Below are 23,566 nucleotides of genomic sequence, written 5' to 3'. Positions count from 1 at the left end.
CGGGGCATCTGTTCCGTTTTAGACGCCCGGTTTTCGATCGCAGCCATGTTATTGCGGGGCAACCGGACACCCTAACAACAATTGTTCCTGGTGGCAGCCATGTTAGTGCGGGGCAACCTTTCCCCACTTCATACCAGCTGTTCCCTCGGCAGCCATGTTGTTGCGGGATAGCCCTTCTTCCATTGACACTAATGTTTCTGATGATAGCCATTTTGGTGCGTGGCTGCCAAACCCATGGGCGCTGGCAGTTTCCCCTGGCAGCCATATTTCTGCGGGGTATTCGGCCCAATGGTAGACATGTTGGTGCGGGACATTGTGTAGGCGGGGGCGGGTGCGGCCTCCTCTCTTCCCTTCGCGACATTTCCGGGGCGATTGCCGGCTTCTCGCGGTACTGTTGGCCCCAGCAGTGCCACGTCTGTCTCAGGTAAGGGCACCTGAAGGGGCTATAAGAGTGGGCACCAGCTTCAGCTGCCCCATTGGGGGCTGTTGCACCAATTACCAACCCCTCCCCTCCCCTTGCAACCTTCCTTGGAGGTGAAAGGGATTTTAAAGTTGCACTGGGGCTGCATTGAAGATTGCATTGGGGAGGTGAAAAGAGAGTTTAAAGTTGCACTGGGGTTGCATTGAAGATTTCATTGGGGGAGGTGAATGGGGGTTTAAAGTTGCACTGGGGCTGCATTGAAGATTGCATTGGGGGAGGTGAAAGGGAGTTTAAAGTTGCACTGGGGCTGCATTGAAGATTGCATTGGGGGAGGTGAATGGGTGTTTAAAGTTACACTGGGGCTGCATTGAAGATTGCATTGGGGGAGTTGAAAGGGAGTTTAAAGTTGCACTGGGGCTGCATCGAAGATTGCAGTGGGGGGAGGTGAAAGGAGCTTTAAAATTGCACTGGAGGAAGCAAAAGGGGCTTTAAAATTGCACTGCAGCTGCATTGAAGATTGCATTGGGGAAATGAAAGGGGTTTTAAAGTTGCACTAGGGCTGCATTGAAGATTGCGTTGGGGGAGGTGAAAGAGGTTTTAAAGTTGCACTGGGGCTGTATTGAAGATTGCATTGGGGGAGGTGAAAGGGGTTTTAAAGATGCACTGAGGCTGCAATGAAGATTGCATTGGGGGAGGTGAAAGGGGTTTTAAAGTTGCACTGGGGCTGTATTGAAGATTGCGTTGGGGGAGGTGAAAGGGGTTTTAAAGTTGCTCTGGGGCTGCATTGAAGATTGCGTTGGGGGAGGTGAAAGGATCCTTAAAATTGTACTGCAGCTGCATTGAAAATTGCATTGGGGGAAGTGAAAGGGGTTTTAAAGTTGCACCGGGGCTGCATTGAAGATTGCGTTGGGGGAGGTGAAAGAGGTTTTAAAGTTGCACTGGGGCTGCATTGAAGATTGCGTTGGGGGAGGTGAAAGGGGTTTTAAAGTTGCACTGGGGCTGTATTGAAGATTGCGTTGGGGGAGGTGAAAGGGGTTTTAAAGTTGCACTGGGGCTGCAATGAAGATTGCGTTGGGGGAGGTGAAAGGGGTTTTAAAGTTGCTCTGGGGCTGCATTGAAGATTGCATTGGGGGAGGTGAAAGGAGCCTTAAAATTGTACTGCAGCTGCATTGAAGATTGCATTGGGGGAAGTGAAAGGGGTTTTAAAGTTGCACCGGGGATGCATTGAAGATTGCGTTGGGGGAGGTGAAAGGGGTTTTAAAGTTGCACTGGGGCTGTATTGAAGATTGCGTTGGGGGAGGTGAAAGGGGTTTTAAAGTTGCACTGGGGCTGTATTGAAGATTGCGTTGGGGGAGGTGAAAGGGGTTTTAAAGTTGCACTGGGGCTGCAATGAAGATTGCGTTGGGGGAGGTGAAAGAGGTTTTAAAGTTGCTCTGGGGCTGCATTGAAGGGGGTGGTGGACTCGTGTCCACAGCCCCTCTCGCAATTGCAGTGCACTGTGCAATTCCTGCAGTTGGCACACTGACTTGCAGGCTTCAGCCAGTTGCTGGTTCAAGTGGTTAAGGAGTTAACAGGATCAGGACAGTGAGAGAGATGATTTATCACCAGTGTGCTGGCAAATGCATCTGCAGCCATGTGTTCAGACCGACCGGCTACATCCAAGAGATTGCGTTGGATATTTTGTAGCCCTTTCGTTTCCTCTTTTAATTAGCGCCAGACATGGCTCTTTGGGCCAGCTGTCTCGCCTCCCGAGTCCCAAGGTTGTGAGTTCAATGCCGCACACCAGACACTCAAGTACAAAAATCAAGGCTGATGTGTACTCTGGCATGGCACCGCCTGAGATGCCATCTTTCAGGTGAGACGTCTGTTCCCTTCGGTGGCAGGAAAAGGTCCCTTGGCTGCTATCTTGAAAATGAACAGGGGAGTTGTCCCTGGTGACCCGACCAATGTTTATCCATAATCGAAATCACAAAAACAGACCATCTGGTTGTTATCGCAATGCTTTTGGTGGGAACTTGCTGTGTGCAAATTGGCTGCCATGTTTCTGACTTTAAAATATAAGTACAAGTTTTATTTTTAAATCCCTGCTCCAGGGGTAGTGAGAGTATTAATGGACTGGGTTCACTGGATTAAGTCAAAGTCAAACACCCTGTCACAGCTAACAAAATGTTGGAAGAGTGATGATTGGAGTTATACTGCACCTGATGTGAGACCTGAGCAGTGCAAGGTCACCTGCTGGAGATTGGTCTCGTACTCATCTAAGATTCTCAGTTATCCTCCTGTTGGCACCTTTAAGGGCATCCAAAATGACTGTGCATTAAGATGAAAGCAGGGGTGTAAATGCATCAGGTGCCATGAGCAATTAGGAAGGCCAATGGCATGTTGGCCTTTCTTGCAAAGGGATTGGAGTAAGGAAGAGAAGAAAAGAAAGACTTGCATTTATATAGTGCACTTCCCGTCCAGTGGATGTTCTCAATGTGCTTCATAGCTAATAAAGTACTTTTGAAGTTACTGTTGCAGTGTAGGAAATATGGCAGCCAAGTTGAGCACAGCAAGCCCCCACTAGCCATAATGTGAGAATAATGAGATTGTTTGTCTTTTCTTGTGCTATCAATTGAGGGATAAGTATTGGTCAGGACACAGGGGATAACTCCCCTGCTCCTCTTCAAAATAGCACCATGGGATCTTTTACATCCTCCCAAGCAGGCAGGTGGGGTCTCTGTTTAACATCTCATTTGATAGACAGCACCTACTCCGACAGTGCAGCATTGGAGTGCCAGCCTTGATCTTTTGAGTACAAGAGTAAATGGGCCGGAAATGAGGAAGAATGAGAGGGGATCTTATTGAAACATATAAAATCCTGAAGGGGCTTGAGAGAATAGATACTGAGAGATTGTTTACATGGCTGGGAAATTAAGAACACGGGCAGGGGGTGGGGGGTTGGGGGGGTGGCATGGGGGCTGTGGGGGGTGTGGCATGAGGGTTGGGGGGTGGCATGGGGTTGGGGGGGTGGCATGGGGGCTGTGGGGGGGTGTGGCATGGGGGTGGGGGGTTGGGGGGTGGCATGGGGGTTGGGGGGTGTGGCATGGGGCTGAGGGGTTGGGGGGGCACGGTGTCGGGATGAGGGGGAGGCACGGTGTCAGGGTAATGGGCAGGGGGCACGGTGTCGGGGTAACGTGGGGGGCCCGGTGCCGGGGTAACGTGGGGGACTCAGTGACAGGGTAATGGATAGGGGGCACGGTGTCAGGGTGATGGGGGAGGCAACTTGTCGGGGTAATGGGGGGGCACGGTGTCGGGGCAGTGGGGGGGGCACGGTGTCGGGGTAATGGGGGGGCATGGTGTCGGGGCAGTGGGGGGGGCACGGTGTCGGGGCAGTGGGGGGGGCACGGTGTCGGGGTAATGGGGGTGACACGGTGTCGGGGTAATGGGGGGGGGGGGGGACATGGTACCAGGGTAACGGGCGGGGGGGACATGGTGCCAGGGTAATGGGGGGGGGGCACAGTGTCAGGGTAACAGGTGGGGTGACACGGTGTCAGGGTAATGGGGGGGCACAGTGTCGGGGTAATGGGGGGCACGGTGTCGGGGTAATCGGCAGGGAGCATGGTGTCGGGGTAATGGGGGGGGGACACGGTGTCAGGGTAATGGGGGGACACGGTGTCAGGGTAATGGGGGGACACGGTGTCGGGGTAATGGGGGGACACGGTGTCAGGGTAATGGGGGGACACGGTGTCAGGGTAATGGGGGGACACGGTGTCAGGGTAATGGGGGGCACGGTGTCAGGGTAATGGGGGGACACGGTGTCAGGGTAATGGGGGGACACAGTGTCGAGGTAATGGGGGGACACGGTGTCGGGGTAATGGGGGGACACGGTGTCGGGGTAATGGGGTGACACGGTGTCGAGGTAATGGGGGGACACAGTGTCGAGGTAATGGGGGGACACGGTGTCGGGGTAATGGGGGGGCACGGTGTCGGGGTAATGGGGGGGCACGGTGTCGGGGTAATGGGGGGACACGGTGTCGGGGTAATGGGGGGACACGGTGTCGAGGTAATGGACAGGGAGCATGGTGTCGGGATAACGGGGGTGCACGGTGTCGGGGTAATGGACAGGGAGCACGGTGTCGGGATAACGGGGGTGCACGGTGTCGGTAATGGGCAGGGGGCACGGTGTCAGGGTAATGGGGGGCACGGTGTCGGGATAAGGGGGGGCACGGTGTCAGGGTAATGGGGGGGCACGGTGTCAGGGTAATGGGGGGGCACGGTGTCAGGGTAATGGGGGGGCACGGTGTCAGGGTAATGGGGGGGCACGGTGTCGGGGTAATGGGGGGCACGGTGTCGGGTTAATGGGGGGCACGGTGTCGGGTTAATGGGGGGGCATGGTGTCGGGGTAATGGGCAGGGTGCATGGTGTCGGGGTAATGGGGGGCACGGTGTCGGGGTAATGGGCAGGGTGCATGGTGTCGGGGTAATGGGGGGCACGGTGTCGGGTTAATGGGCAGGGCCACGGTATCGGTTTAATGGGCAGGGGGCACGGTGTCGGGTTAATGGGCAGGGGCACGGTGTCGGGGTAATGGGCAGGGGGCACAGTGTCGGGGTAATGGGGGGCACGGTGTCGGGTTAATGGGCAGGGGCACGGTATCGGTTTAATGGGCAGGGTGCATGGTGTCGGGTTAGTGGGCAGGGTGCATGGTGTCGGGTTAATGGGCAGGGTGCATGGTGTCGGGTTAATGGGCAGGGGCACGGTATCGGTTTAATGGGCAGGGGCACGGTGTCAGGTTAATGGGCAGGGTGCATGGTGTCGGGTTAATGGGGGGGTATGGTGTCAGGGTAATGGGCAGGGGCACGGTGTCAGGGTAATGGGCAGGGGCACAGTGTCGGGTTAATGGGCAGGGGCACGGTGTCGGGTTAATGGGCAGGGGCACAGTGTCAGGATAAGGGGCCACTCATTTAGGACTGAGATGAGGAGAGATTTCTTCACTCGGAGGTTTGTGCATTTTGGAATTATCTGTCCCAGAGGGTTGTGGATGCTCCAGCGTTGAGCAGTCAATTGGGGAAGATGGTGGTATTGTGGTAATGTCACTGGACTCGTACTCCAGAGGCTCAGGGCTGGGCTCTGGGGACACAGGTTCAAATCCCTGGAATTTAAATTCAATTAATTAAACCTGGAATTTGAAAGCCAGTCTCAGTAATGGTGACCATGAAACTATCATCGATTGTTGTAAAAACCCATCTGGTTCACTAATGCCCTTTTTAAGGGAAGGGAATGTGCCGTCTTACCTGGTCTGGCCTGCATGCGACTCCAGACCCACAGCAATGTGGCTGATGGTGAGCTGCCCTCTGAAATAGCTGAGCAGGGCACGCAGTTCAAGGGCAATTAGGATGGGCAACCGATGGTGGCCTTGTCAGTGACGCCACTGAATAAAACTAAATGAAAATAAATGACTATCTAAGGCAGAGATAGGCAAGTTTTTGGTGTCTCAGGGAATCAAGAGATATGGGGAATGGGCAGGGAGTGCAGTTGAGGCAGAAGATGAGCATACTGAATGGCAGAGCAGGCTCAAGGGGCCAAATGCTCTACTCCTGCCCCTATTTCTTATCTCCTGTGTCCTTAGCTCTGGATTTCCTTTCAATTGCACTGATTCATTGTATTGAGGGCTGAGGGGGAGCCAAGCTAAGCCTTCTATATTTAAAAAAAAACTGATCTGCAATCGGGTGCCAGAGGCTGAATCTGGGGTGGGCTGGCACTAATTGTTTGTCCACTGCCCTCCTCCCAATATGTAGTGGATATCTTCACTTGGTGGTACTGAGTGTTGCTGAAGAAAGAGACGTGCTGTCGAAGCTTTTCATCTTGCACCCATCAGAACAGGGTTGCAAGTGTACCAAATTACATGCAATGTGGTCTATGAAAGTCATTGTGGTGCCAGGTATGTCGGCCGTATGTCCCAATGATTGTATCAAATGGCACTCCCTTCGGCTCTTCGCACCAGACAAAGTACTGGCCGTGCTCAGCCAACCCGTGCTTGTAAAACTCAGAACATAGGGCCCAATATTAGATGTGATTCTGCGGTTGGACAGCACTTGCTGAACAATCCCAAGTATGTCAAGAATTACACTGACAACCAATTTAAGATCATCGGTCGGGCTTCCAATGTAGCTCACTTATGCATGCTAGAAGCCACATATATTCACGTACACAGGGCCCTGTCGTTTGCAAACAGAAGGAGCATGCCCACGCTTTGTGCTTTTTTCCAACTAAACATAAGCCTGGGGGACAGGCATTTCCTAGTTCATTTCCCGTGGCAATTTGCCTGGTTTTAATTTAAACAAAGACTTGAGAATAAGTTGCCTGGTGCATTCTCCCTGGCAACACTTTGACCAATCAGAGTCCACTTGCTAAGCAACCAGCACCCCTTTCTCGCGCAGTGTAAATTGTGGTTCCTTTTGAGATTTGGCATTCTTGCTATTCTGTCCTGATGAGTGCAGGACGAGAAGCTTCCACGGCTTGTCTCCTCTTCCTTTTTCTCAGCAATGCTGTGGGAATGTCGAACAGGAGGCCAACTCAGAGAAGCACATTGTGGATCAAGTGGCAACTCTGAAGGTTCAGCAGTCGATCGCAAACTGTGCAGGAAGGCAGACTGAGAGTGCCAGAAGTAGGAATCAGTGGGTTGGAGGTGACTGGGTGGGTGTGGAGTTTGGGAAATAAGAGCACAGATTTGCAGGGAGAGTTTTCCGTGACTGAGGTGGGTGTGTGTGGACCGTGGAATGGACAGTCTGTGTGGAACAAATTGCTTCTTCTTTACACTTCCACACCATGCTTTTTGTGACTTCGGGTTTCGCATGTGGGTTTAAGTTTGTGCCATTTTTTCTTTGATGGCACAATTCAGTTTTTCATGTGTAATGTTAGCTTTTGTCTCCCTGGAATACAAAACTGAACGTGGCACAAACTCGTGGCAGTGGACAGCTACCCATTATGCACAGTGTCAGCTGTTCATTGCCACTAGTGGAATTCAGGTTCAGGCGCTGTGTGTCTCTACCCTATTATGCTTCCCCTGTCCCTGTTGGCTTTGATCTCTCGCATCTGGGTCTTTATTTGAATATCATCAAGTTGAAAGGTTTAGCCGTGTCGGGAGGTTGATCCCATAGGATTGGAAGGGGGGCCTCCTGTGTCCCGGGAGCCCAGGAATATAGGTCGTCACCTCCCTCCCCGGCTGGAACTCACCATAATGTAGAGAGGCTGCCTGGATTCACTTCTTGTTTCGTTGTCGGGTGTTGCGAAACAATTTGCTTTAACGTGAATGCTGAGTGTCCACGTTCCAGCAAATTGTTTTGCTGCGCAGAGCCAAAATTCAAACCTTGTCGATGCTACCAAACTCAGCCATGTGGCAGACCATGAGGACGATACTAGCGGACTGCAACAGGACATACAGAGGCTCGTGAAGTGGGTGGTCAAGGGGCAGATATAATTGAACACAGAGAAGTGTGAGGTGATGCATTTTAGCAGAAGGGATAGGGAGAGGCGATAGTTTTAATGGCACAATTCTAAAGAATTGCAGGGACGGGAGGACTTGGGGGTGCATGTATATCGATCGTTGAAGCTAGCAGGACATAATTGAGACAGTAATTGGCAAAGCAAATGATACCTGGGCTTCATAAATAGAGGCATTGAGGACAAAAGCAGGGAAGTTATGCTGGGCCTTTATGAAGCTCTGGGTAGGCCCCACACTTCAGCAAGGATGTGAAGGCTCTTGAGAGGGCGCAGAGGAGATTTACTGGAACGGTTCCAGGGATGAGGGATTTGAGCTCCTAGGTTAGGTCAGAGAGGCTGGGGTTGCTCTCCTTGGAGCAAAGGGGATTGAGGGGAGATTGGATTGAGGCGTACAAGATTATGACGAATTTGGAGAAGCTTTGATGAGGAAAAGCTGTTCCCGTTAGCTGATGGTGTAAAGACTAGCGGGACACAGATTTACAGTTTTGGGTGAAAGATGCTGGGGAGGGGCTTTCTATTTCACTGTGAGTGGTAGCGACCTGGAACTCGCTGGCCCCGAGAGCGGTGGAAGCAGAGATGATGAACCATTTCGAAAGGAGATTGGATGGGCCCTTGGGGGGGAATAAACTTGAAGGGCTACGGGGATGAAGCAGCGGTGGTGGTGGGGCAAATGGACGGCTGAGAATGCTCTGCGGAGAGCCAGCATAGACTCGGTGGGCCGAATGGCCTCCTTCTGCACCATATTGACTCGATGTCCTTTCCATTTTGATTGTTTGGTGGGGAGGGTGGTTTTCTGCGGGGTGGGGGGAGGGGTTTGAATGTTATTGGCAAGCAGGCCCCCATGATTCTCAATCCCCACCCTCCCACCCCCCACCCCTCCGGCTACAGCATTCTGAGTTTTGCATTCTGATAATAAGCGTTACCATAGTGATGGAACTCTCTGATGTCGCCCTGATGTGAATGGGGGGAGGCTGGCATCACTTGTACTTTGCCTTCAGGGAGGTCCTTTGAATTTCTTTCCAAACCCCTTGCTGGAGCTGGTTGTGCAGCTGTAATCCAGGTTTTGCTGACGCTACTGAGCTGTGCGGGGAAGGTAAACAATGAGGAGGACATGGAGGCTGCGGAGGGATATGGACAGGTCAAGTGAGCGGGCGCGAAAGTGGCAGATGATGGAGTACGAAGTGATTCGTTTTGGCAGGAAATTATTTTTTTTTCTCTTTAAAAACTGGAATAGTCACTGATGGGGGAGATTGAGAAATGTTTGCAGTTGGAGGCGTGTCCTTTCTGGGTGACTCACAGGAAGTTAAGATGCAGGTACAGCAAGCAATTGGGAAGGTAAATAGTATGTCAGCTTTTGTTACAAAAGGGATTGGAGTGTAAGAGTCTTACTACAATTATACAGGGCACTGGTGAGGCCTTACCTGTTATACTGTGTGCACTTTTGGTCTCCTTACCTAAGGAGGGACATAGTTGCCATAGAGGGAGTGCAACAAAGACTGATTCCTGGGATGAGGGGATTGTCCTATGTGGAGAGGTTGAGCAGACTAGGCCAATATTCTCTGGAGTTTAGAAGAACTCATTGAAACGTATAAGATTCCGAAGGGATTTGCTAGGAATTTTTTTATTCGTTTTTATGGGATGTGCTAGGCCAGCATTTATTGCCCATCCCTAATTGCCCTTGTTCAGAGGCCATTTGAGAGTCAACCACATTGCTGTGGGTCTGGAATCACATGTAGGCCGGACCAGGGAAGCATTAGTGAACCAGATGGGTTTTTATGACAATTGGCAATGGTTTTGTGGTGGTCATCAGATTTTTAGTTCCCAGATTTTTACTGAATTCAAATTTCACCATCTACCATGGTGGGATTGGAACCCAGACCTCCAGAGCATTACCCTGGGTCTCTGGAATACTAGTCCAGTGACAATATCACTATTGAGTAGACACTGAGCGATTGTTTCCGCAAGCCGGGGAATCTAGAACATGAGGGCACAGGCTCAGGATGAGGCATCGGCCATTTAGGACCGAGATGAGAAATTTCTTCATTCGGAGGAGATGAATCTTTGGAATTCTCTATCCCAGAGGGCTGGGGAGGCTCAGGCATTGAGTATGTTGATGGTAGAGGTCGATAGATTTTAGGGCACTAAGGGAATTCAGAGATATGGGGAAAGTGCAGGAAGGTGGAGTTGAGACAGAAGATCAGCCATGATGGTATTGAATGGAGGAGGAGGAGGCTCAAGGGCCGAATGGCCTCATCCAGCTCCTGTTTCTTTTGTGATTCTCCAGTTGATGTCTCCGTCCTGGTCTTTCAGTGGTGATGGTGCAGGGGGGAGCCTGACCGGTGTGAGCAATTGTGAGCCTGTTGGGTTTTGTATTGCAAGCTGGGGTTTCCATGGCTGACGGTCCTGTCTCCTCCTTTTCTGCCTCGCAGCGCTTTGTCCGACCCATGCAAAGAAAGAAAATGGCTGCCACACGGAAACTGCTGCGACCAAGGGGCCTTCCCTCCTTGCTTACCCATCTCTTCTGCTGCGGGCTGGCCCTTCAGATGGTGGCGGGCCACGGACATTCCCATGGGGACGACCAGCATGGGCACTCGCACGACCACCATGGGCACTCGCACGACCACCATGGGCACTCGCACGACCACCATGGGCACTCGCACGACCACCATGGGCACTCGCATGACCAGCACGGGCACTCGCACGGGCACCACGGCCACTCGCACGAGCACGTCGACGATCTAACTGGCCATTCCTACCTGCATGATCAACATGCGCACTCCCAACAGTATCTGAAGGAACACGAGGGGAAGAGCCGCTGGACACAGGCCGCTGCGCCGGAGGTGCCAGGAGGCCGGCCGGAGGTGTCCAACCCAGTTGAGCTGTGGTCACAGGTGGGTGTCTTGTTCCAATCCAATCCCACCAGTCACACTCTGTCCTGTCCGACCAGCTATTCCAAACCAGGCCAGTCCCAAGGCAGGTCAGTGTGGTCTTCCAGTCGGATCCATCAGTCCAGTTCATCGGCAGAGGGGGAGGCCACTTGCCTTCTCAACCCAGTTCCAGCAATGCAGCGAGATCGCTGCTGCGAGATCATGGTCTGAACTATGTCCGATCCCCATATACTCTTGATACCTTTTGGATAACAAAACTCAAATCAGTCTCAGATTTAGAAATTAACAATTGACCCAGCACGAGTTGCCATTTGCGAAACGTTCCAAAATGTTTGAAAAGCAAGCTTTGCGTGTGTAGAAGTGTTTCCGGACTTCACTTTCGAAAAGCTGACTCTAATTTTTAGACTATATACGCTACTCTTAGACACCCCCACCCACCCCCACCACACACCACCCCACCTCAAGCCAACTATTTACCTCAAAACTTCCGTCAAATCACCCCCTTAACCATCTAAATTCCAGGGATACAACCCTACTTTGTGTAATCTCCCCTTGTAATTTAACCCTTGGGGGTTGACGTATAATTCTGGTAAATCTAAACTGCACCCCCCCCCCGCCCTCCCCACCAACTCCAGGGCCAAAAATTCCCTCCTGAGATGCCGTATTGAGAACTGCTCATTTTACCCCAGATGTGGTGAAACCAGAGCTTTGTATAGCTGAAGTGTGACTTCTAACCCCATGTATTCCAGTCCTCCAGATGGAAAGGCCAGCATTCCATTGGCCTTGTCGAGTATCATCTGTACCTGTCCTTCACGGTTTAATGATCTGTGTACCTGGGCCCTCCGGTCTCTTTGGGCCTCCGCTGTTTCTTGCTCTCCATCATTTAGAAAGTTCCCTTCTGTGGTGTTCCAATTCAGTGGCTTATTTGGCATTTGTATGATGCTCCCATGCTTGTGTCATAGAAATTCCCAAATTCCTCTCACGTTTTTCACCCAGCGCCTCCAGCCTCGGTGTAGAACGTTCCGTAGCACCAGAGTCTCATGGCGCGCGCAGAGCTGCCTGGACAGGGCTCGGGAAGCAGGAGGCCCGAGACGACAAACTCAACCCACAGACTTGGGAATGTGCTGATCACTGTGGGCCGAGGAATGATCCAGGCGGTGTATTTGCCAACGGTGTCACCAAGGCAGCTGTTGTGAGCAGTTTTGTTGTCAAGTCTGAGTGGGTGGAAGTAAATATTGAGCCAAGTTGTGAACTTTTATCGGTGGGTGACAGAGAAGAATGCTCCAGTTTTTGAAAGGGGGCCTTTCTGGTTCTCAGTGTCACAGAGTCATAGCATGGAAAGAGGCCCTTCAGCCCATCGTGTCCACACCAGTCATCAAGCCCCTATCTGTTCTAATCCCATTTTCCAGCATTTGGTCTGTAGCCCTATGTGCTATGGCATTTCAAGTGTTCACCTGAATATTGCATCAATGTTGTGAGGGTTCCTGCCTCTACCACCCCGTCAGGCAGTGAGTTCCAGATACCTCCCAGCCTCTGGGAGAAAAAAATTTTCCTCACATCCCCTCTAAACCTCCTGCCCCTTACCTTAAATCCATGCTCCCTCCACTGGGGAAAAGTTCCTTCCTATCCAACCTATCTATTATGCCCCTCATAATTTTGTACACCTCTATCAGATCCCCCCTCAGCCTTCTCTGCTCTAAGGAAAGCAACCCTAACCTATCCAGTCTCTCTTCATAGTGCAAACGCTCCAGCCCAGGCAACATCCTGGTGAATCTCCTCCGCACCTCTTCTCTGAATCTCCAGTGCTTTCCATTGTTCTGATGCAGGGTGGAAAGCTGCTCCATGTCAATGATCAGGTGCAGCTCAGGACAGTGGTGCCCTATCCTGTCACACATGGGCCATTCCTTCTCCCATCCCCCCCACTCCATACTCTCCCAAATACGATATTTTGGTATTTCCCTTGGCATCACATCATTTGTCAACTCACAGCGGACGGCCTGGTGACCTGGCAGCGGACGGCCTGGTGACCTGGCAGCGGACGGCCTGGTGACCTGGCAGCGGACGGCCTGGTGACCTGGCAGCGGACGGCCTGGTGACCTGGCAGCAGACAGGCTGTGACCTCTCAAAGCCTGATGACCTCACAGTGGACAGGCTGTGACCTCCCAGCGGACGGGCTGTGACCTCATAGCCTGGTGACCTCACAGCGGACGGGCTGTGACCTCATAGCCTGGTGACCTCGCAGCGGACTGACTGGGACCTCGCAGCGGACGGGCTGTTACCTCACAAAGCCTGGTGACCTCGCAGCAGACGGGCTATGACCTTACAAAGCCTGGTGACCTCGCAGCAGACGGGCTGTGACCTTACAAAGCCTGGTGACCTCGCAGCAGACGGGCTGTGACCTTACAAAGCCTGGTGACCTCGCAGCAGACGGGCTGTGACCTCGCAGCAGACGGGCTGTGACCTCACAAAGCCTGGTGACCTCACAGCAGACGGGCTGTGACCTCACAAAGCCTGGTGACCTCACAGCAGACGGGCTGTGACCTCACAAAGCCTGGTGACCTCACAGCAGATGGGCTGTGACCTCACAAAGCCTGGTGACCTCACAGCAGACGGGCTGTGACCTCAAAAAGCCTGGTGACCACTCGATCTGAAGCTCCACTTGTTGGGGCTCCCAGCACTAGACCAGGATCACTCACCCTGGTCGCCCTGCACAATGTTGGAGGCCAATCCCAGCTGCTTGGTGAGACTATCGTGAGGACAAATGGTACCTCGGCATAAGTCTCATTGGAAAGTTGGCACCTCAGACATGTGTCTTGCGTCCTGCAGTATACCCCCACCCCCCTCCTGACAGCACGGCGCTCACTCTGCACCGAGCCCCGGGCAGCACACCGTGGTGCTCACTCTGCACCGAGCCCCGGACGGTACAGCACAGCGCTCACTCTGCACCGAGACCTGGGTGGCGCAGCGTTCACTCTGCACCGAGCCCCGGGCGGCACAGCGCGGCGCTCACTCTGCACCGAGCCCCGGGCGACACAGCGCGGCGCTCACTCTGCACCGAGCCCCGGATGGCACAGCGTGGCCCTCACTCTGCACCGAGCCCCGGGCGGCACAGCGCGGCGCTCACTCTGCACCGAGCCCCGGGCGACACAGCGCGGCGCTCACTCTGCACCGAGCACAGGATGGCACAGCGCGGCCCTCACTCTGCACCAAGCCCCCCTCTGATAGCGCGGCACTCACTCTGCACCGAGCCCCGGGTGGCACAGCGCAGCGCTCACTATGCACTGAGCCCAGGACAGCACCGCGCAGCGCTCACTCAGCACCGAGCCCCAGACAGCACAGCGCAGTGCTCACTCTGCACCGAGCCCCAGACAGCACAGCGCAGCACTCACTCAGCACCGAGCCCCAGACAGCACAGCGCAGCGCTCACTCAGCACCGAGCCCCAGACAGCACAGCGCAGTGCTCACTCTGCACCGAGCCCCAGACAGCGCAGCGCAGCGCTCACTCTGCACCGAGCCCCAGACAGCGCAGCGCTCGCTCTGCACCGAGCCCCAGACAGCACAGCGCAGCGCTCACTCTGCACCGAGCCCCAGACAGCACAGCGCAGCGCTCACTCAGCACCGAGCCCCAGACTGCACAGCGCAGCGCTCACTCAGCACCGAGCCCCAGACAGCACAGCGCAGCGCTCGCTCTGCACCGAGCCCCAGACAGCACAGCGCAGCGCTCCCTCTGCACCGAGCCCCAGACAGCACAGCGCAGCGCTCACTCTGCACCGAGCCCCAGACAGCACACCGCAGTGCTCACTCAGCACCGAGCCCCAGACAGCACAGCGCAGCGCTCACTCTGCACCGAGCCCTGGGCGGCACACTGCCCACTCAGAACCGAGACCCCCCTATGACAGTGCGGTGCTCACTCTGCACCAAGCCCCAGGCAGCACCGCGCAGCGCTCCCTCTGCACCGAGCCCCAGACAGCACAGCGCAGCGCTCACTCTGCACCGAGCCCCAGACAGCGCAGCGCTCGCTCTGCACCGAGCCCCAGACAGCACAGCGCAGCTCTCACTCTGCACCGAGCCCCAGACAGCACAGCGCAGCGCTCACTCAGCACCGAGCCCCAGACAGCACAGCGCAGCGCTCACTCAGCACCGAGCCCCAGACAGCACAGCGCAGCGCTCACTCTGCACCGAGCCCCAGACAGCACAGCGCAGCACTCGCTCTGCACCGAGCCCCAGACAGCACAGCGCAGCGCTCACTCTGCACCGAGCCCCAGACAGCACAGCGCAGCGCTCACTCTGCACCGAGCCCCAGACAGCACAGCGCAGCGCTCCCTCTGCACCGAGCCCCAGACAGCACAGTGCAGCGCTCCCTCTGCACCGAGCCCCAGACAGCACAGCGCAGCGCTCACTCTGCACCGAGCCCCAGACAGCACAGCGCAGTGCTCACTCAGCACCGAGCCCCAGACAGCACAGCGCAGCGCTCACTCTGCACCGAGCCCTGGGCGGCACACTGCCCACTCAGAACCGAGACCCCCCTATGACAGTGCGGTGCTCACTCTGCACCAAGCCCCAGACAGCACCGCGCAGCGCTCACTCTGCACCGAGCTCCAGACAGCACAGCGCAGCGCTCACTCTGCACCGAGCCCCAGACAGCACAGCGCAGTGCTCACTCAGCACCGAGCCCCAGACAGCACAGCGCAGCGCTCACTCTGCACCGAGCCCTGGGCGGCACACTGCCCACTCAGAACCGAGACCCCCCTATGACAGTGCGGTGCTCACTCTGCACCAAGCCCCAGGCAGCACCGCGCAGCGCTCACTCTGCACCGAGCTCCAGACAGCACAGCGCAGCGCTCACTCTGCACCGAGCCCCAGACAGCACAGCGCAGCGCTCACTCTGCACCGAGCCTTGGACGGCGTGGCGCTTGCTTGGTACTGCATCGCAGTGTCAGCTTTGATTTTTTTTTGTGCTCAAATCTCTGGTCTGAGATTTGAACCCATGAACTTCTGACCAGGAGTGAAAGTGCTGTTCCACAAGCCACAGCAGCTGGGAATCGTGTGACTGAAACACACAGTCTTCTTGCTGTAAGCTGACATGTCTCTGTGTCCCGCAGGCTATTGGAGCAACCGTGTTGATCAGTGCCGCCCCTTTCTTCATCCTCTTCTTTATCCCTGTCGAGTCAAACACCTCCAAACACAAATGCCTTCTCAAAGTGCTGCTGAGTTTCGCCTCGGGAGGCCTGCTCGGAGACGCCTTCCTCCATCTCATCCCACACGCACTCGGTAAGTCAGCGTGTCCCTCCTGGTCTATGTAAGAGACTAGAGAAGAGTGGAGGGGCTGGGGGAATGTGGGCGATGCGACGGGCTATGGGGAGAGGGAGGAGGGGGAGTGAAGGGGCTGTCGGGGCAGGGATAATGGAGGAAGTGGTTCACTGAGGGGTGGTGAGGGGGTTATCGAGGGAGAGGCAGTGAGGGGTCATCGGGAGAGGGGCAGTGAGGGGGCATCAAGGGGAGGGGGAGTGAGGGGGCATCGAGGGGAGGGGCTGTGAGGGGCGTATCGCGGGGAGGGGCAGTGAGGGGGATATCGGGGCCGTGCAGTGAGGGAGATATCGGGGGAGGGGCAGTGAGTGAGGTATTGTGGGGAGCGTGGTACCGTGGGGAGGGGCAGTGAGGGGGATATCGGGGCCGTGCAGTGAGGGAGATATCGGGGGAGGGGCAGTGAGTGAGGTATTGTGAGGAGCGTGGTACCGTGGGGAGGGGCAGTGAGGGGGATATTGGGGAGGGGCAATGAGGGGGCTATCGGGGAGAGACAGTGAAGGGGGTATTGTGGGGAGGGGCAGTGAGTGGGGTATCAAGGGAGGGTGGTACTGTGGGGAGGGGCAGTGAGGAGGATATTGAGGAGGGGCAATGCGGAGGGTATCAGGGGAGAGACAGTGAGGGGATATCGGGGAGAGACAGTGAGGGGCATATTGTGAGAGGGCCGATTCCGGGGAGGGCCAGTGAGGGGAGTATCCAGGGAGGGTCAGTGAGGGTGTTATCTAAGGAGGGGTGGGGCAGGATACCAGGGGCAAAGGCGGTGAGGGGGCATCGGGGGAGGGCATCACAGGATGGGCAGTGAGGGGGGTATTGGGGAGGGGCAGAGAGAAGGACTATCAGGGAACGGATGATGATGAGTGGGATAGAGTTTAGGGTGTTTAAAGGGAGGGAAAGGTCATGAGAGCAGGAGTCGGGTGCGTCACTGTGTAGGGAGGGTTTGAAGAGTTGGGACTGTGAGGAGAAGAGATTGTTGGATGAAGACATTTGTTTTGGAAAGTAATGTGTGTTTGTTTTTTTTTTGCAGAGCCACATTCGCACAGTGAGGCCCCTGAACCCTCACACAGTCACTCAGGGAATCCGGATATCAATCATGATCACTCGCATGGGGGTAAGAGAGCAATAGAATCACCGTACTCTCCTGACAGTGCCGCTGACCCTCTGCCAGTGCGGTGCTCCCTCGCCGCTGCCCCCTTTGACAGTGCTCCCTCAGTATTATGCTGGGAGTTTTGGCTGGATTTAGGGGCTTAGGCCTCTGGAGTGTTGGCTGTAAACCTCCTGACTGGGTGAGGCGAGCGCCGTCCCTCCTTCAGGCTGCAGTGCAGCGTGAGATACGCTCTGTGTCGGTTCGGATCTGTGTCCCAGGGATTTGGAATAATGACAGGGTTGGTCACCGTGCTCTCTCTCCGCTCTCCTGCAGATCATGGCCACGACCATTCCCACGTGATGTCCGTCGGCCTCTGGGTCCTCGCTGGAATCATCGCCTTCCTCGTGGTAGAAAAGTTTGTCCGTCATGTGAAAGGAGGTCACAGTCACGGCCACACTCACGGTGCGCTGAAGAATGTGGCTGTTCACCTGCCGTTGTCCGCACCTGTGGTTTGGCCGGGGGAGGGGGTGTGGACCTGTGGTCTGAGTGGTGCGGGGGAAGGGGGCGAGGACCTGTGGTCTGAGTGGTGTGGGGGAGGGGGGTGCGGAGCTGTGGTCTGAGTGGTGTGGGGGAGGGGGGTGCGGAGCTGTGGTCTGAGTGGTGAGGGGGAGTGGGGTGCGGACCTGTGGTCTGTGGTGCGGGGGAGGGGGGTGCGGAGCTGGGGGGTGCGGAGCTGTGGTCTGAGTGGTGTGGGGGAGGGGGGTGCGGAGCTGTGGTCTGAGTGGTGAGGGGGAGTGGGGTGCGGAGCTGTGGTCTGAGTGGTGTGGGGGAGGGGGGTGCGGAGCTGTGGTCTGAGTGGTGAGGGGGAGTGGGGTGCGGACCTGTGGTCTGAGTGGTGAGGGGGAGGGGGGTGCGGAGCTGTGGTCTGTGGTGCGGGGGAGGGGGGTGCAGAGCTGGGGGTGCGGAGCTGTGGTCTGAGTGGTGCGGGGGAGGGGGGTGCGGAGCTGGGGGGTGCGGAGCTGTGGTCTGAGTGGTGAGGGGGAGGGGGGTGCGGAGCTGTGGTCTGTGGTGCGGGGGAGGGGGGTGCAGAGCTGGGGGGTGCGGAGCTGTGGTCTGAGTGGTGAGGGGGAGTGGGGTGCGGACCTGTGGTCTGTGGTGCGGGGGAGGGGGGTGCAGAGCTGGGGGGTGCGGAGCTGTGGTCTGAGTGGTGTGGGGGAGGGGGGTGCGGACCTGTGGTCTGTGGTGCGGGGGAGGGGGGTGCGGAGCTGGGGGGTGCGGAGCTGTGGTCTGAGTGGTGTGGGGGAGGGGGGTGCGGAGCTGTGGTCTGTGGTGCGGGGGAGGGGGGTGCGGAGCTGGGGGGTGCGGAGCTGTGGTCTGAGTGGTGTGGGGGAGGGGGGTGCGGAGCTGTGGTCTGAGTGGTGTGGGGGAGGGGGGTGCGGAGCTGTGGTCTGAGTGGAGTGGGGGAGGGGGGTGCGGAGCTGTGGTCTGAGTGGTGTGGGGGAGGGGGGTGCGGAGCTGTGGTCTGAGTGGTGTGGGGGAGGGGGGTGCGGAGCTGTGGTCTGTGGTGCGGGGGAGGGGGGTGCGGAGCTGTGGTCTGAGTGGTGTGGGGGAGGGGGGTGCGGAGCTGTGGTCTGAGTGGTGTGGGGGAGGGGGGTGCGGAGCTGTGGTCTGTGGTGCGGGGGAGGGGGGTGCGGAGCTGGGGGGTGCGGACCTGTGGTCTGAGTGGTGTGGGGGAGGGGGGTGCGGAGCTGTGGTCTGAGTGGTGTGGGGGAGGGGGGTGCGGAGCTGTGGTCTGAGTGGTGAGGGGGAGGGGGGTGCGGAGCTGTGGTCTGTGGTGCGGGGGAGGGGGGTGCGGAGCTGGGGGGTGCGGAGCTGTGGTCTGAGTGGTGTGGGGGAGGGGGGTGCGGAGCTGTGGTCTGAGTGGTGTGGGGGAGGGGGGTGCGGAGCTGTGGTCTGAGTGGTGTGGGGGAGGGGGGTGCGGAGCTGTGGTCTGAGTGGTGTGGGGGAGGGGGGTGCGGAGCTGTGGTCTGAGTGGTGTGGGGGAGGGGGGTGCGGAGCTGTGGTCTGAGTGGTGTGGGGGAGGGGGTGCGGAGCTGTGGTCTGAGTGGTGTGGGGGAGGGGGGTGCGGAGCTGGGGGGTGCGGAGCTGTGGTCTGAGTGGTGTGGGGGAGAGGGGTGCGGAGCTGTGGTCTGAGTGGTGTGGGGGAGGGGGGTGCGGAGCTGTGGTCTGAGTGGTGAGGGGGAGGGGGGTGCGGAGCTGTGGTCTGAGTGTGAGGGGGAGTGGGGTGCGGACCTGTGGTCTGTGGTGCGGGGGAGGGGGGTGCAGAGCTGGGGGGTGCGGAGCTGTGGTCTGAGTGGTGCGGGGGAGGGGGGTGTGGAGCTGGGGGGTGCGGAGCTGTGGTCTGAGTGGTGCGGGGGAGGGGGGTGCGGAGCTGTGGTCTGAGTGGTGTGGGGGAGGGGGGTGCGGAGCTGTGGTCTGAGTGGTGTGGGGGAGGGGGGTGCGGAGCTGTGGTCTGAGTGGTGTGGAGCTGGGGGGTGCGGAGCTGTGGTCTGAGTGGTGCGGGGGAGGGGGGTGCGGAGCTGTGGTCTGAGTGGTGTGGGGGAGGGGGGTGCGGAGCTGTGGTCTGAGTGGTGTGGGGGAGGGGGTGAGATGTGCGACACAGGCACTGGGTGACAGAGTTCACATACAACCCAATGTTGGTATCTCCCTTTTTCTGCTTGGGGGCGAGGGTGAATTTGAACCTGTCAGTGAGTGGGCAGAATCCTCCGGCTGGCAGGAGCTGAGTAGGTGCAATCGTCAGCCTTGCCGTTTGACTCTATGTTAATTGTTCCTTCAGCTGCTGCTCCAAAGGCCAAAGAGAGCTCGGAGGAAGAGGACAACAAGCATGGTGAACCACGGGGTGGTGTCAGGCGCAGGAAGCCTGAAGTGCCCAGCACCAAGACAGAAGCCAAGGTGCAGGGACGCGGTGAGTTCTCTGGGTCACAGTAATGGGTGGAGTGGGGAATGGTGACGGAGGAGCAGGGTCAGATCCTGCCACTTTGGAGCAATGAGTCTTGCGAGTGGTGAAACAGGTCGCAGCCCCTGCCCAGGGTGGGGGTGGGTTTGGGGCGGGGGTTTGCGACCTCCTGTGGAGCACAGTGGCGGCTGTGCCCTGATCGACAGGGTTTGGGGCGGGTGGAGGGTGGGGGCATATGACACACAATCAATTCGGGGGCAGGGAGAGGATGTCACCGTTTGCGGCAGAACACGTGACATTTGAGAACACGGGACAGCCGGGATAACGACACCAGGGAGACGAGACATCATGTAGGGACACACACACACACAAACAGACAGACTGTCTCTCTCAGACGCGCACACGCAGACACACACTCTTAAACACACGCAGACATGCTCAGGCATGCACAGACGCACGCAGACACACGCACGCACGCAGACACACGCACGTACACACGCACGCAGACACACGCACGCAGACACACGCACGCAGACACACGCACGCAGACACACGCACGCAGACACACGCACGCAGACACACGCACGCAGACACACGCACGCAGACACACGCACGCACGCAGACACACGCACGCAGACACACGCACGCACGCAGACACACGCACGGACACACACGCAGACACACACGCACGCAGACACACACGCACGCAGACACACACGCACGCAGACACGCACGCAGACACGCACGCAGACACGCACGCAGACACGCACGCAGACACACACGCAGACACACACACGCAGACACACACACGCAGACACACACACGCACGCACGCAGACACACACACGCAGACACACACGCACGCAGACACACGCACGCACGCAGACACACGCACGCAGACACACGCACGCACGCAGACGCACGCACGCACGCAGACGCACGCACGCACGCAGACGCACGCACGCAGACACATGCACGCAGACACACGCAGACACACACACGCACGCAGACACACACGCATGCACGCAGACACGCACGCAGACACGCACGCACGCAGACACGCACGCAGACACACACACGCAGACACGCTGTCTCAAACACACGCAGACACGTGCGCACACCCAGACACAGAGACAGACAGCAGCTCACCACGTCGTGCCGCAAGCAAAGTGCCGAGCTATGTCACACGTCGAGAGGCCAAGCCTCGGGGCATGTGATTGCCGGGGGACAGGGAACAAGCGCGATACTGTGACACGGCAGGCTTCCCACAAACCATCATCTCACAAACTGTTCCCCCCCTCCCTCCCTCCCTCCCTCTCTCTCTCTCCCCCACCCTCCATGGCCTCAGATATTAAAGTGTCCGGATACTTGAACCTGGCGGCAGATTTCACCCACAACTTCACGGATGGCCTGGCAATCGGCGCCTCCTTTCTGGTCAGCACCAACGTGGGGGTTGTCACCACCATCACCATCCTGCTTCACGAGATCCCTCACGAGATCGGAGACTTTGCCATACTGGTGCAGTCCGGCTGCAGCAAGCACAAAGTAAGTGGCGAGGAGGGGGAGGTAGGTGTGGCCGAGAGCAGTCCGGCTGCTCAGTGAGATCGAAGCTCCACACCGCTGCCGTCGTGCACTCCAGCTTTCACTCCTGCAGCCGCACCGGGTCCCGTTTAGCCCCCATCTCAAGCAACACCCCGAGTTTAAAATTCTTGTCCGTGCATTTCAATCGCTCCGTGACCTTGCCCCTCCCCGTCTCCACAACCCTCCTGAAATCTCTGTGCTCCTCTAATTCCGGCTTCTCGAGCACCCCCCCCCCCCCGCCCCCGATTTTAATCGCTCCACCCTTGGCTGCCGTGCCTTCAGCTGCCCGGGACCCCAAGCTCTGGAATTCCCTCTCCGCCCCCCTCTCCTCTTTTAAAAGGCGCTCCTTAAAACCTTTCTCGCCGACCCAGCTTTTGGTCGCCTGTCCGGACCTTTGCTCGTCGCCTCGCACTCCCCTGCAACCAGATTGTCGAATGATGCTGCACCGCAGGAGGCCGTTCAGCCCATCCTGCGAGTGTCGGCTCTTTGGAGCTACCAATCACTCCCACTCCCCTGCTCTTTTTCCCCTTCAAGCATTTATCCAATTCCCTTTGGTTTCTCCATCACCGTTTCTGGGGATGGATAGTCTACTAATATACATTACAAGCCCACCGACTCCCACAGCTACCTTGACTACACTATTGAATCTGACTCCACGGACCTATCAGGCAGCGCATTCCAGATCGCAACTATTCACTGCTTTAAAGGAAAGAATGTTTTCTCATGCCCCTCACCCCTCTTCTGGTTCTCTTGCCAATCAGCTTTAATCCGTGCCCTCTGGTTATCCTTTCTCCTGCCACTAAAAACAGTTTCTCCCTACTGACTCGATCACAACCTCTCATAATTATCATTGTTAATTTTCCCCTTGACCTTCTCTACTCTAAGGAGAACAAGCCCAGCTTCTCAGTCTCTGCAGATTAACTGAAGTCCATCGTCCTTGAGGACTGAGCTGCAGACCTCAGACCCAGTGTCTGACTATAACGTGTCTCCTTCACCCACCCCCCGCTATCCCCACCACCCACCCCCTCCCCTCCCCTCAATGACATGATTTCTGTTGGAGTCCCTCTTAAGTCCTCTCTCTGTCTCTCACCCCTCCCTCCCTCTCCCCCCCCCCCCCCCCAACTCCGTGCCCGATTGCCCCCTCACGATTTACTAGATTTCTAGTAAATCTTCGCAGCGCCTTCTGCACGTTCTTGACACCCTTCCTCAACTGCGCTGCCCAGAATTGGGACACGGGTTCACACCAGAGGCTTAGCGATAACGGGCTCAGTTTGGTGCGGCTCTGATCGATTGATTTTCTCTCTCTCTCTCTCCCCCCCCAGGCAATGATGCTGCAGCTGATCACTGCCCTCGGCGCGCTGGCCGGCACCGCCTGCTCCCTGATGGCCGAGGGGATTGGGGAGGCCGCCACTGCCTGGATCCTCCCCTTCACTGCGGGGGGGTTCATCTACATCGCCACCGTGTCCGTCATCCCGGAGCTGCTGGACGACTCGAAGCCCCTGCAGTCGCTGCTGGAGATTGCGGCTCTGCTGGTCGGGGTCCTGATGATGGTCCTGATCGCCGAGTACGAGTAGGATGTGAGGGGGGGCCGATTGGGCACGGAGTGGGGGGGGAAGGGAGGGAGGGGTGAGAGACTGACAGAGGATTTGTGAGGGACTCCGACAGAGGCCATTTCATGAGGGAGGGGTGGGGGTGGGGATAGCGGGGGTGTGTGAAGGAGACATGTTATAGGAACCACTGGGTCTGAGGTCTGCAGCTCAGTCCTCAACCTGCTGCGCTCGGGACTCCTCCTGGGGTGTTGCGATGAACATTCAGGAGTGGAATGTGTATCAGCTGATAATCAGTTTTTTA

General features: G+C 57.0%; 1 protein-coding gene across 2 annotated transcripts; it reads left to right on the top strand.

Annotated features, from left to right (window-relative positions):
- Positions 1-246: 246 nt before the first annotated feature.
- LOC121291098 (zinc transporter SLC39A7-like) lies at positions 247-23,311 on the top strand. Of its 2 annotated transcripts, XM_041212148.1 has the most exons (8): positions 255-424; positions 10,333-10,794; positions 15,894-16,062; positions 17,120-17,203; positions 17,513-17,641; positions 20,016-20,144; positions 21,483-21,679; positions 23,038-23,311. In XM_041212148.1, exons 2-8 carry the CDS (start codon positions 10,348-10,350, stop codon positions 23,287-23,289), a joined length of 1,407 nt encoding a protein of 468 aa, XP_041068082.1. In that variant the 5' UTR covers positions 255-424; positions 10,333-10,347; the 3' UTR covers positions 23,290-23,311. The 2 variants fall into 2 exon arrangements, with proteins under 2 accessions (XP_041068083.1, XP_041068082.1); XM_041212149.1 differs by lacking the exon at positions 17,513-17,641 and having other exon boundaries at positions 247-424.
- Positions 23,312-23,566: the final 255 nt, after the last annotated feature.

Source organism: Carcharodon carcharias, chromosome 19 (genome assembly GCF_017639515.1).
Source record: "Carcharodon carcharias isolate sCarCar2 chromosome 19, sCarCar2.pri, whole genome shotgun sequence".
Taxonomy (NCBI): Eukaryota; Metazoa; Chordata; class Chondrichthyes; order Lamniformes; family Lamnidae; genus Carcharodon; species Carcharodon carcharias.
Note: the sequence above shows the minus strand (reverse complement) of the source record. Positions and strands in the feature narration are given on the sequence as shown.